This window comes from Triturus cristatus, chromosome 3_1 (genome assembly GCF_964204655.1).
Source record: "Triturus cristatus chromosome 3_1, aTriCri1.1, whole genome shotgun sequence".
In the NCBI taxonomy this organism is placed as follows: domain Eukaryota; kingdom Metazoa; phylum Chordata; class Amphibia; order Caudata; family Salamandridae; genus Triturus; species Triturus cristatus.
The window spans coordinates 470,544,108-470,557,741 of NC_140583.1; the positions used below are offsets into that span (position 1 = coordinate 470,544,108).

The following is a 13,634-nucleotide window of genomic DNA, read 5'->3' on the forward strand; positions in this document are numbered from 1 at the left end:
CCGCCGGCAGTGCTTGGAAGCTGCATCTTGGATAGCCCTAGTCTATGTCTCCCCTTTTCCCCTAATAAGGATGTTCGTAAGGTGTTTAATATCCTAAAAATCCCGGCCGGTATAACTACAGGGATATTCTCGAAATGGTGTAAGAAATGGTGTAAGAGTCTGGGTAACATGACCATTTTGGACACTGCTAAACAGCCCGCAAATGATAACGGCAGAGTGTTCCAAAAGGACACTTGTGAACGGTGCGAGTTCATAGTCCTCACCACATTCCCGCCAATTGTGTCAGTGGACGACCTGTAAATTCGTATCCCAAGATATTTAAATGTTGTGGGTTCTACCCTGAACTGTAACAGACCAAATTGCAAGTGGGTTCCCTCGTATGTGTCGGAAAAGGAGTATGCTACTGACTTCATGGCATTAAGATGTAGGCCAGAGATGTCACCGAAGTGCGACAACACTACAGCTAGGAGCTGCATATCCATTCCAAGGTCTTTAAAGTATAACAGCATATCATCTGTGTAAAGTGAAACTGAATGTATTGCTGACTGTATCAGGATACCCTATGGGGCCATCACGCAACGTAGTCGCTACGTCAGTGGCTCCAACGCCAACACAAACAATAGGTTGACAAACGGCAACCTTGGCGAGTCCCCCGAGAAATATGATACGTGGGCAATATGAATGCTCCCGTCTTGGCGTGGGCCGTGGGATTAGTATAAAGCAATTGAATCCATTTACAATATTCTGGAGTATTCCAAACTTTGCTAATACTGCAAGCATGTATGACTACATCAACGTATTGAACGCTTGACGTATATCTAGGGGCAAGCAGCCCGCCAATGGTAGTGTCCCTACCACTGCATGCATCATGGCATGCAACCGACAGATATTGAGAGAGGTGCTATGCTTGGGAATTAAACCACATTGGTCTGTGTGTATTAATTTGGGACACAGGGGAAGTAATCTAGACACTATAATTTTACTTTGGATTTTATATTCTGTGTTGAGTATCGACAAAGGAAGGTTAAGACGCCAAGTCAGTGAGGGCCTTATCTGGTTTCAATAGGGATGTGACTATTGCCTCTTTAGTAGTGAGGGGCAGTGTACCCTCTTCAAGTGAAGTGACATACAGTTGTAACAGCTTAGGGGGCAAGGCGGCCACATAATTGGAATAAAATTCAACAGGCAGGCCATCCGAGCTGGGTGATTTATTGCGTGCCAACGCTTTTATTGCAACACAGATCACTGCTATGGTAATTGGGGCTGCCAACAACAGATGAATCCGTTACAGTGGGAAGGTCTATTCCCGCAAGTCACTTCTAGGGGAGGGGCCATATAAAGATTTGTATAATGTTCTTGGAAAGTCTTATTTTTTCCGCTCTGGGAAGTAATCAGCGTGTGGTGTGCATTATATATCGCTAAAGTAGGAGTGGGAGTCAATGGGGGTGTAATCAGTTGCGCTAGCAGCGTGCCAGCCCTTTCCGCTTCGGTGTGTGTACGCAGTGTGTAAGCATGTAGATCCACTGTCTGCAGCCGCTCCAATAGCTCAGCATACCTGATCCTATCTTCCTGTAGTAGCTCCGTTCTCGTTACATTTGCCTGAGCCGCCTCTTCCAACTCCGCTAAGTCCCTCGTCACCTCTCTTCTTATTTTAAAGACCTCCCACTCAACCGATCTAGTCGTGGCCGTGCCTTCATTTTCGGCAAAATACATGGTAATGGTGTCAGCTAACTTTGCGGGAAATACCTGATCATCTAAGGTCAAAGGTTGCAGCCGCCATGTTGGTATAGGCGTAGGGACCCGCCCCCGGTGCAATGTCAGTTCTGTAGGGTTATGGTCAGAGGTGATTTTACCTAGGAAAGTACTCTGATGAATGACAGGGGATAAATCTGTGGTACAAAGAAAATGATCCATTCGGGTATGTAGGTTATGTGGGTGGAGTAGATGGAATATTCCCGCATTTTTGTGTGTTGTGACCGCCAGACATCCAAAAGATTCCACCCCCTTGCCCATCTAGTCAGCGGAGCAGCTTGAGTCACCCTGTTGGTGTTCGGTAAAGGGGTATGAGATCGGTCCCAATGTACGTCAAACACAGCGTTGAAGTCCCCACCAAGTACCCATTGGTATTGGACCCAGTCCGAGAGTGCCCGAGTTAAACGTGATAAAAAGGCATCCTGATCAACATTCTGGGCATAAATGGAGCCCAATACTACCTGCTTACCATCTAGGGTCGCACAAATCAAAACATACCTGCCTTGGTCATCTATTCTAGACTCACTATGAGCAAATGGGATTCCCGCCCGTATCCATATTGCAGCCCCTCTAGAAAAGGCGGAGTACGCTGTTCAATAAAATTTGCCCCTCCACCATCTCTGCAATTTACTCGTATCTGATTGTAAGAGGTAGCGGCAGTATTCTTCCAAAGACACTCCGGGCTCAGCCCAACTGTTCATGACTATGTTGTGTAGATGCAGACGGGAATAATGCCATGCTACCCCTGGAATCAGAGTCTGAGTTTGCCTCATCTGAAGGGCTAGTACTGATCGGCAGCCTTGGAACTCGGAGTGTCTCAGCAGTCCGGAGGGCCTCCCGCCTTCCCTCCATCACTTGCTGATGGGGCAGGGGAGAAGATCCCGTACTCTGTGTGAATAGGCCCTTCCTGCATCGTCGGGGGACCCGCTGAGATTTTGGTTGCGTTGAGTCCAATCGACGTTCCGATAGTACGTCAGGGAAGTGCCGGTCCATCCATTCCCATGCACTCTCAGGGGTATGAAAGAACAACGAACGTTGGTTATGGTTAATCTTGAGCTTGGCCGGGAAAAGCAGTGCAAATGTCAAGCCCGCCTCTCAAACTCTTGTTTTGACTTCCATAAAGGAGAAGAGCTTTTGCTGAACAGCCAATGTGTTGTCCGGAAATATAGATACCCTCGATTTCTCCACCTGTAGTGGGGCCTGCTCCATCGTCGCCTGCAGCACATGATCTCGATTTCTATTGTTCAATATTCTTGCCAACATTGGACGCGTCGTCAGCACAGGCTTGCAAGGATTCAATCCATTGACGCATCTGCTTTAATTGACCATCATATTCAGTGACTTGAGGCCCCATTGTGTTTAGTAGTTGCTCAGTGTTTTTGACTTTATCGGATAGCTTTCGGTGGTCCTCTTTAAGTAAATTCAGTTCCACCGATATCATACCCAGCTGACTTTTAATTGCAGAGCGTGAATCCCGAATTTCTTGCAGGATCATGTCCAATTTGTCCCCCGCTGGGGCGGATGTGGCCCCCAACCCCGTCTGTTGAGATCTACCAGATGATTACTCAGAGGGCGGTGAGTGAGAGCCCCCTCTGCTCGACTTCGAGGCGGTCCGTGTCTTCCCTCTGCCCATGTTTACTACAGCTCAATAAAGCCACATTATGTGACTAGTACCTCAACCCCTGCAGATCCAGGCTATCATATAGCCCCGAGAGGCACTCACTCCCCTGTCCAGTGTCGTGACCAGGAACATCTACTCAGAGGGCTTGAAATTGTGTGGGTCCTCCACTTCAGGGGGGTACATGGTGGAGGGTGAAAGGACCAGCAGACCTCTGTCTCCGAGCAGTGGTGAACCCCCTAGCAAGGCGCGTCCCACAGGCCCGAAACCAGGGCTCCGCATGCTCCTGCACCCGGGTCTCAGCTCACCGCAAGCAGCCCGCTCTCTGGAAAGTTGGGGGCGTCAGTGGGCCTCGCACCCCCGGCGGGTCAACGGCCTCCTCGGCATCCACTGCAGCCCCTATCGGACTGAGACCAGGGCGTCACGTGGTCTTGCGCCTGGACCCCAGTACACTGCCAGAAGTTCGCTGCCAGGGTAGTTTGGGGCTTCAATAGGCCGGGCCCCCCGAGGGGCCATCAGATCCATCTACATTTACTGCAGCCTCTAGCCCTGCGCCTGTGGCGAGGATCCAGGCATCACAGTCCGATGTCTCCCCCAGTCAGGTCTCTGAGTCTGGGCCAGCAACCACAGCCCAGAGGGGCCGATGCCCGACAATCTACTCAAAGGCAGATCGGGGTTGCGCAGTCCCAGGGGGCCCCCGCAGGACTCGGGTCCCCAGGGCTCTCCGAGGTGTCAGTGCCTCTCCAGATCCTCTGGGGAGCGGGGGGGGGGGTTTCAGGTATCGCCTGCCTCGGGGGAGAGGGGAATCAGTTCAGCCGACCATCCCCCGCATGTCTATGCACTGTATTTTACCGTCTCCAGTGCAGTCTGTAGCCTCTAGCCCCCACCGGGGGGGCGAGCTGGACGGGCATCGCACCTCGTCTTCCAATGTGCAGCCCCCGGCCGAACAACTGTGGGATCCTCCGGTCTCAGACCTTGGGTGTGCTCCTCTAGGTCCAAAGCCCAGACCTGGCTTAGAATGGCTCCCCGCTCTTGTGACGACACCAGCTGGCCTGCCCCAAGGAAAGTCTGCTGTGTCAGGGTGCCCCACGCTTCCACCAGGCCTGCTGATTCAGCAACTCGCACAGAGGGCGCTATCCGGGCCGGGGACTGCCACCGCACTTCAGCACGTCACCAGCGGGTAGTTACTTTATTACGCCATGCCTGGCGGTTCCGCCAGTCACTCCACCACAAAGGGGGCACGAGATAATTGTCTAGTTTCGGCAGCCCGGCCCGGAGCTCATTGCTTATGCGACCTCCGTCTTAGGCTGTTAGCCACGCCCCCAACTTTATAATTTTGTTAATCATCTGCAGAGTGATTCAGTATTAAATTAAGTTTTCATAAAGTGACGAAACAACACGTATTTGTTGTTCTGTAACCTTGTAAATGCCCTGCTTTTACTAATACTCAACTCAATTATACTCATTTAATGCATCATGAAAAGATGCCAGGTTCAGAGAGTCCTGCCCTATTCCAACTACTCAATTTACGGTAACTCGGAAATAGCTGCTTATCTCTTACCATGAGATTTGCTGTGAACAACACCCACTGGCAAAAGTTCCCCGACCGACGCAGATATATATCGAACTGGCACACAGATGCTACAGGAGGAGCCTCCACCTCACGAAAGACACACTCCCATATGCACCGACACTAACACTTATAGGGACGCCTAGGGGCAGAGATTCTATAACTGACACGACATTGATGCCTTGGATTGAGGCGGGAGTGGAGACACTTGGAGATTTATACATAGATGGCACCTTGTTGACTTTTGAGACACTAACAGCAGATACTGGTTTACCAAGGTTCCAATTTCTCACATATGCAACTATTACACGGACGCTTACTCTAGCATGGGGGGGGATATAACAAGTGAACCGCCGGCGCATCAATTATTGCAATATCTGCATGTGATGGGGGAGGGGTCGCATATAATACACTGGCTGGTGCAAGCCCTTCTCAGTCATACATTGAAGCCGCTACAGAGGCTTCGCGCATATTGGACTGAAGACAGAGGCCGCCCCTGGACAAATAAAGACTGGGAACGAGTTTTAGCCAGCGCCACACATGTACCGCGTAACTCAAGATTCAAACTAATACAAACATATATATTACATAGGGCGTATCTTTTACCAGATAAGATTAACAAATATTTAAATATCAACACCTCTGAATGTCCACGGTGCCGCCTCCTGGGTGCTAACCTGTTACATATGCTGTGGTCTTGCCCTAAGCTTCACACTAACTGGCGTGCGATATTGGAAACGCTCACTACCTGCACTAACATGGAAGTGCATGCCAATTGGGAGCTCTGTATCTTGGGGTTCTATAGAAGAAATTAAACACATAGAGCGAGCTTCCGATTTCGAGACCTAGGGCTCATAGCAGCGAAACGGCTCACAACCAAACGATGGAAACACAAGGATCCACCAGAGGTATTACACTGGAAGAAGTCCCTAGAAGTATGGGCGCAGGCAAAGAGCACCACCCTACACAGGGAAGAAACGGCGGGGCTGAGGAAGCATCCCATTGCACAGACCTGGGATGATATGCTCAGAATGCTTGTGCGCTCCGGTGCCCCACAGCGGCCACCGCCCGCACAGGAGGCGGGGACTAATACTTGATGTATCACCAGAAAGTAGAGGATGTGCTGCACCTGTATGCTATCCCAACCACAGTGGTTGGATCAGACCAAGCCTCGCATTCTTTGAAGATGTTAAACGGAAGCAGACGTAACCCTGGCGGCCACACGCCAGCATAGGCAATAGAAGTGGCAGCCCACCCTAAATAATGACACACTAATCTAGGCATGGCAACACCAAAAAAGACATACTAGGTATTGGACACATATTCCCTCAGCATATTGACATTTCTTGTTTGCTTAGATGTATTATTGATTGTTAAAAGAATCTGGTTGAATGTTATAAAAAAGAGATATCTTGTGAGCAGATGCAACATTTATATATATATGGATCTGTTTATTCTAGGCATGTTTTAAGGTATAATTTAACAATTGTGATCCACAATGAATAGCCTTCTCATATAAGTGTTGCTTACTTTTCATTTATTTTTATTTAATTTTCTTGCCTCTGTCGCACTATGGATTACTGTCGGAAATAGGCATCCCAAACACTTTTATCCTGGCGTTCGATTGGAGATGACAGAATGTGCGGGCTGTCAGTGCCCAAGACGATTAACAAATGGATGAGCATCCATACACTGTAGTTACCAATGACACCAAGTTTACGTGAAGGACATACGCTGATCTGATTTCTTTATACGCTGCCATAGAATAAGAGATGTTATAAGGCAAGTGATGCTTATTGATGCTTGACAATGGATATATAGTACCAGGAAATATAAAAATGTAGTAATAAAGATATTCAAACAAAAAATGAAATTTGCTGTGAACAAGCAACGCACCTGGTGTGCTTGCTTTGCTGATTTAGTTATCGTCCAATGATGATAACACTTAATTAGGAAGAATTCATGTTTCACAATGGGAGCATGTTTGTATTTTTTGCAACAGAAATCCACATATCTAAAACAAACTACAATATATGTTTGGATATAATTTCTCCTAAACTTTGTATAATATGAGGAGACATTTGTGTTTTAGTAAGAAAGACTGCTGGAGGTGGTATTAGCCAGCATTTTAGTAGCAATGTCCACTTTTATATGTGACAGATAATAAGATCTGTACCATTCACTTACCTTTACTTATTTTCCAGAAATACCTAAAGTTCTATTCACTACACGTGCATCATGATTGTGATGAGGTTACCTTGCATATGGATTAAAAGCGATGTCCAAGACTACTCGTCTTGAAACATGCTTCTTGAAAGTTATGAAGCAGTATACATTTTATATATGAAATTGAACTCCACAGCACCAGTTTCATGTTCTTTGGTGAAGCTCTTTTGAACGTTGACCTGATTGTAACTTTCCAGAAACTCCTGCTATCTCTGCTACACACAGAATGCGGCCCGAGTCTAATTTCTAAACGTGCAACACTGGGCCGACATATGTTTTTTCTAGTTCCTCTCAGTCTCCAGCTATCCACTTACCAGAATATATGCAGGCTAGACATAGCTGAACTTCATTTCATATATCATAGCCCAGAAGAGGTGAGCAAATGGGAATTGTGGGGCCTCTGAAATCCTCTGCCTCAGCAAAAAGCGACCAAAATCTCCTTGGGGAATAGACTCCAAGAGATATGATTTCCAGATGCCTTTGAAAATCACTTCAGTTTACCGCCACCCCTGCCATGTGCCTAAAGGCCGTGGATGAAATTTCCATGGCTACGTAGATTATCTATGACAAGGGCTTCTACCCTTCCATCAGGATTTTGCAGACTTCTTTTCTCTTGTCCTCTGGGAGATACTCTAAGAATGGTGACATGTCAGACCACATCTGACGGTCATATCTCCCAAGGATGGCCAGAGCATTGGAGCCTCTAATAGAAGTCGCTGCGATGGTGGGGAATCTCTTGCCAATGTTATCCAGTCTGCAGTCCTCCTCATCAGGAGGGGCCGTGCCCGGCGATAATGGATTTTTTTGCCTGTCATTGAGCCGCCTGCATTTTTACGGAGTCCGGTCTGGGCTGACCAACTTGGCAAATTATATGTAGCATTGTACTTCTTGTCAAGCTTCGGGATGACGGCCACCACCAAAGCCGGAGTTTTTATTAGTTTTAATCCCTTCTGCCAAATAAAATCCACTACAGCGAACAGCAATAGATCTTGTTGTGCCTCTGCTTTGAAATCATATAGAAAGTATTCCGTTTGCTTCACCAGAAGAGGAAAATCAGAGTGTTTGTAAGCTCTTTCAAGTATATAATGGAAGCCACCAATATCAGACCAATGGTTATATGATTGTGTTATACATGTAACTGTGCCACATGTATCTAAAGGTATGTCCTGCCACAAATACATATGATACAGGCTCTAAGTCATCCATACACATAAAAGAAGACTTAGAAGGCCCGAAAAGCCTTTTTGGAACCCTCAGACATGATAAAAATAGCCAAAAACAATTCCAAACAGTAACTTAGATGTTTTACGGAGGTTTGAGAGCTAACTGGATGGTTGAACTGTGAAACAGTATGACTGAGCAGAGCTCAGGGATACTCCTTAATGCACAACGTGCGGTAAGAAATCTCAGGTATGCCGACCCTGCAGGGGATGAGTGCTTCAGGCTCTCTGCTCTGATTGATTGAAGTTTGGATGTTTTAAAACAATGTGAATTAGCTACCAATGCCTATTGTTTTCTATGAGATTTTACTGCTAATGCTTTAATACTGCTTATATTACTGTTACTGTGGAACTCCCACCATGACCTCTTTCTTCTTTATTCGTTACACCTCCTCCCCTGTCGTAATTCCTTGCCCCCTCTTCCTGGCGTTGTTGCTGTCCTCTTCCCACGATAAAAAAAAGCTTTAGTTTCATGTTGCACCGCAGCGTTGTTGCTGTACAATGTGGCTAAACAACATTCACAAAGCCAATAGCTCTCGCACAGACACGTCCTATTGACTTTGCCAATGCTTGTTAAATAAGCACAGGGTCACATTTTACTTTTAATGTTAAGGGAAGGCTGTGTTTATTTTACATTATAGCCATCAGGCTGCAGATAGCAGGGCTCGATAATGAGAGGCGATGAGCTGAGTTATTTACTGTTTAAATAACAGTCCTTATCAACTCAGTATTGGAGCTTTAAGCAGAATGATGTTTCTGAATGCTTTTAAATGGGGTAAAATTTAAATGAAAAGTTACCTTAATGATAAAGTTAACTGTTCAGTTTTATTTTCTCCCATTTCAAAGTGTCATATTTATAAAGAGTAGGCCTCTTGATCCCAGTGGCCCGTAGATATTGTAGCATATATATGATTAAAAAAATACAGCTTTTTCTTTTTTTACATGAGAGAAATTTAAAGTGAAGAGAAATATTTCTAAGATACATGAAATTTTAATGTTTTTCTCCACTTTCACTTATCCCAATTACGTCTTAAGATTTTATGCAGCATGTTTCTTCACTTAAATCTCCTTCCATTAAAAGGAATGGCTGTATTTTTCTGTTATGAATATGGCACCATGTCTACAGGCCACTGGGAGAAAGATATTTTCTGCTTGTAAATGTAACACTTTGAAATGGGAGAAAATGTAATTGACAAGTTGAATGAAATCCATATAAACATAAAATTAACTCTTCAGTTTAGTTTTCTCCCATTTCAAAGTGTTGTCTTCACACACATCAGGCCTCTTGCTCCCAGTGGCTTGTAGACACAATGCCATATGTATAACTGAAAAATACAGCCATTATTTTAAGAGGGAGAAATGTACGGTGCAGAAAAATGTTCTGCACATTTGAACATTTATTATGAACATTTTGGAAAAAAATGTTCTGCATGTTAAATTTCTCCCACTTACAACAAATGGTTATATGTTTGTGTTATACATGTAACTGTTATAAGTTATCAGAAAGGAGAGCACTCCAATACTTGTGGTTTGTACTGCTGTTTTCTGTGAATTTTAACAATGGTGCACCAGTTATGTAGAAGTATGTCTACCGAGTTTACGTGAAGGACATACGCTGATTTCTTTATACGCTGCCATAGAATAAGAGATGTTATAAGGCAAGTGATGCTTATTGATGCTTGACAATGGATATATAGTACCAGGAAATATAAAAATATACTAATAAAGATATTCAAACAAAAAATGAGATTTGCTGTGAACAAGCAACGCACCTGGTGTGCTTGCTTTGCTGATTTAGTTATCGTCCAATGATGATAACACTTAATTAGGAAGAATTCATGTTTCACAATGGGAGCATGTTTGTATTTTTTGCAACAGAAATCCACATATCTAAAACAAACTACAATATATGTTTGGATATAATTTCTCCTAAACTTTGTATAATATGAGGAGACATTTGTGTTTTAGTAAGAAAGACTGCTGGAGGTGGTATTAGCCAGCATTTTAGTAGCAATGTCCACTTTTATATGTGGCAGATAATAAGATCTGTACCATTCACTTACCTTTACTTATTTTCCAGAAATACCTAAAGTTCTATTCACTACACGTGCATCATGATTGTGATGAGGTTACCTTGCATATGGATTAAAAGCGATGTCCAAGACTACTCGTCTTGAAACATGCTTCTTGAAAGTTATGAAGCAGTATACATTTTATATATGAAATTGAACTCCACAGCACCAGTTTCATGTTCTTTGTGTTATACATGTAACTGTGCCACATGTAGCTAAAGGTAAGTCGTGCTACAAGTACATATGACACAGGCTTTAAGTCATCCATACACATATATTCCATTTATAAGCACGCATCCTTCCCAAAGACCATGCTTTCACTTACACACATGGCCGCCCTGTTATAGGGCTCATGTCAAAGTATTTTGTTCAAGCCATGTATCTGGCTCAATGGACATTAGACTTAAAGTCAGTGAAGCTGGGTGTCAGGTTGTCTGGTAGCAGTGCGCAAGTTGTTTAGCCTTCAGTAACTCACGATGAGTTTCACTGATCAGAACTAGCTCTCACGACAGAAAAGGTTGGAGGCCTCTGCTCTGGAAGGAAGTTGGATGTATTAATTTGTAAGTTGTAGGGTTCAAATGCATGTAAATTAGGCTACAAACTTGGTTACACTGGCCATACATCTGTAAAGTGTCTTTATTCTAGCTTCTTCTGTCATGCCCTCATTAGAGCCCACCACCTTTTTTTTCCTGCCTACAGCACTAAAGACAGTACACAGCTCTCCATGTGTAAGTGTATATGTGCATTATGTTAAATAGTTGATGTCTTCTTTTCTAGTTGCCTTCAGAGTACCAAACTGCAGATAATCTTCCGCCCATGCCTCATATGGCTTGCTGCACTCTTGAGAATCTCTATCTGCTGATGGGCCGAGAACTGGAGGACCTTGAAGAAGTGCCATCTGGCAATGTGTTGGGTAGGATAACTCTTTTGAATTGTGTTCTTTTTTTAAATTTCTATCGGAGTACACTCAATAGTGTGGCCCGAACTAAAAGCCGTCAGCAACTTTGCTATTATTGTATAGTAAAATGCTTCTTAACAAATCTTACCTCATCTGTTCTATTTATTGGGTACCACCATTTTAGAGCCTAAATAACATATAATGTAAATTATGTCTAGCTTATTATATCTTGTAGGCCTACACAGAGGAGGTGCATTTTTAAATATTTGAGTATATAACGTAATTTTAGACACTAGTAAAGGTTGAGAAATTAAGTGCTGGTAATCTTTAGCCTAACCCATTGAGGTCTTGATTTTTTGATAGTCCCTCCTCAGACATGTACCAGATGGATGCTTTTCTCTACATAAACTTGTCCTTGGATTTTAGTTGAATTGTCCTTGCATTTTAATGGTCCTTTGAATCCCTGCCTGACCCCACCCTCTTTGAATCTTTGCCCGATACTGCCCTCTCCAGCAGGCGCGCAACACCCATTGGACTCAAAGGGCTTCAGCCCCCCCCCCCCTCCCCCGTCGTGTGTGGCAGCCCGGGATGAGACACCTTCCCGGGCAAAAAAGCAACTGCACCCGAGCACTTTACACAGGTCTTCAAAAGACCATTTGCATGTTAATGAGGCCTTGCTGTTGTTTCACCCCTTCTAAGAGCCCCTTCAGCTACACTCTGCCTATTGCTTAAAGTTCAGCCCCCCCCCCGAAATTTTTGCTCAGCCCCCCCCCCCCCGAAATTTTGCTCTGCCCGGCTCCCCCCCCCCCCCCCCCGAAATTTTGCTCTAGTTGCGCCTCTGCTCTCCAGCATGGACCAACTGCTATGCACAGAAACATATAGCTTGGAACATATTACTGCTGATCAGTTCTCAGGTTCTTCCATAAATTTAAGAATGAAAATGCTCTTTCTCAACCTGATAAATTTGCTTAAAATGCAGGACCATCCCTGAGAGAGCAAAATGGTCACCTTCATTTGGTTTTTTTCCCTCAATTCAGCAACTGTTTTGCGTTGGAAAGGTTGTATATGTATATTTTAACTACTATTACTTCCCCCATAACTTCACTTCACCACATTTCCTTTGCCTTACCTTCACTATCTCTGAGCCTGAACGTTTGCCCTAATGCTCTTTCCTAGTGAAGTACAGAATTTCTTTCTCGAGATTCTTGTTGATTTAGATGCCCCAGGTAAAACTTAAAAATATGCAATTTAGTTTCTGAAGAATTTTCTCTCTAGATAGCAAAGTTTGGTTTTTCGTTGTGGACATGCAAATAAACACGGAGATTGGAGATTGTGTGAGTCCTCACACAGAACCATATATTTCTAGCTCCTAAAACAGGGTGCCTTGTAAAAAGCGTGTGAAGCCCCTTGAAATACAGGACTATACATTTCAAATAAACGTCTCCATCTTCGTCTGGCCTCAATATGTGCCGTCCTACAGATTGTGGTCAGTGGAGTTGTGCCCCCACAGTAGTTTGACTTTGGCTTTCATGCTGATCCTATTTCCTACAAAGACTGAGCTGATGGCAGCTCAGTGAAACATTAATTCGACCTCCTCCTCAGTACGGAAATGGCTGGATAGAAAGAAGCAATAGAGTTCTTAGAGTTTTTTTTTTTTTATAATAATAGCATAGGATATAGGTTGCTGACAGCAACCATAACAAAGGGAGAGAAAATACGCAAAAAAAAAACTATTTATCAGCGTTAGAAAATGTCAGCATTGATGTTATGGAAAAAAATGAAACCATATTAAATATTGATGAAACGGGAAAGATAGTGAAACCTACCACCTATGAACTCTAGCTATAAGATATATAATTAAGACAACGTAAAAAGCGTCAATGTGTAAGTTAATTCACATTTTTATAAATGTGTTGACACGCTGTTTAGTATTGTGTGTGAAGTTACTGTTTAAGACATTTAAGGGTTTTATTTATTGAGTAATTATTGGGAATTTAAAATCTGGTGATACATTAATGTATCATTTAGAAAATAAAACATGCTGTTTGCAATAGCTAAAATACTCCAAAGGGTAAAGTTATATAGTGCAAAGTATGATTGTAGTTTCTTAAAGACCCGTACGTTTCATGTGTAGCTATGTATAGATGCAAGCCTGCTGTGTTCTCCGTTCAGTGCATGAAAAAGTGATTGAAGTTTTCAGCTCTTCAGACATCACGAATGTGTAATACATATTTTCCAGCTGTTTTCAACAAAATCTTCTCTAGACTACTGAGAGTTC

The 13,634-nt window shown here is 44.0% G+C and overlaps 1 protein-coding gene across 5 annotated transcripts in view; it reads left to right on the forward strand.

The window, feature by feature from the left end:
* The window catches only part of EFL1 (elongation factor like GTPase 1), a 987,271-nt gene that overhangs the window by 342,183 nt on the left and 631,454 nt on the right, over positions 1-13,634 (forward strand). For all 5 annotated transcript variants that reach the window (XM_085644294.1, XM_085644291.1, XM_085644292.1 and 2 more), the window contains exon 15: positions 11,236-11,371. In XM_085644294.1, the coding sequence (XP_085500420.1) occupies positions 11,236-11,371 (136 nt within the window). The remainder of the gene's footprint in view (positions 1-11,235; positions 11,372-13,634) is intronic.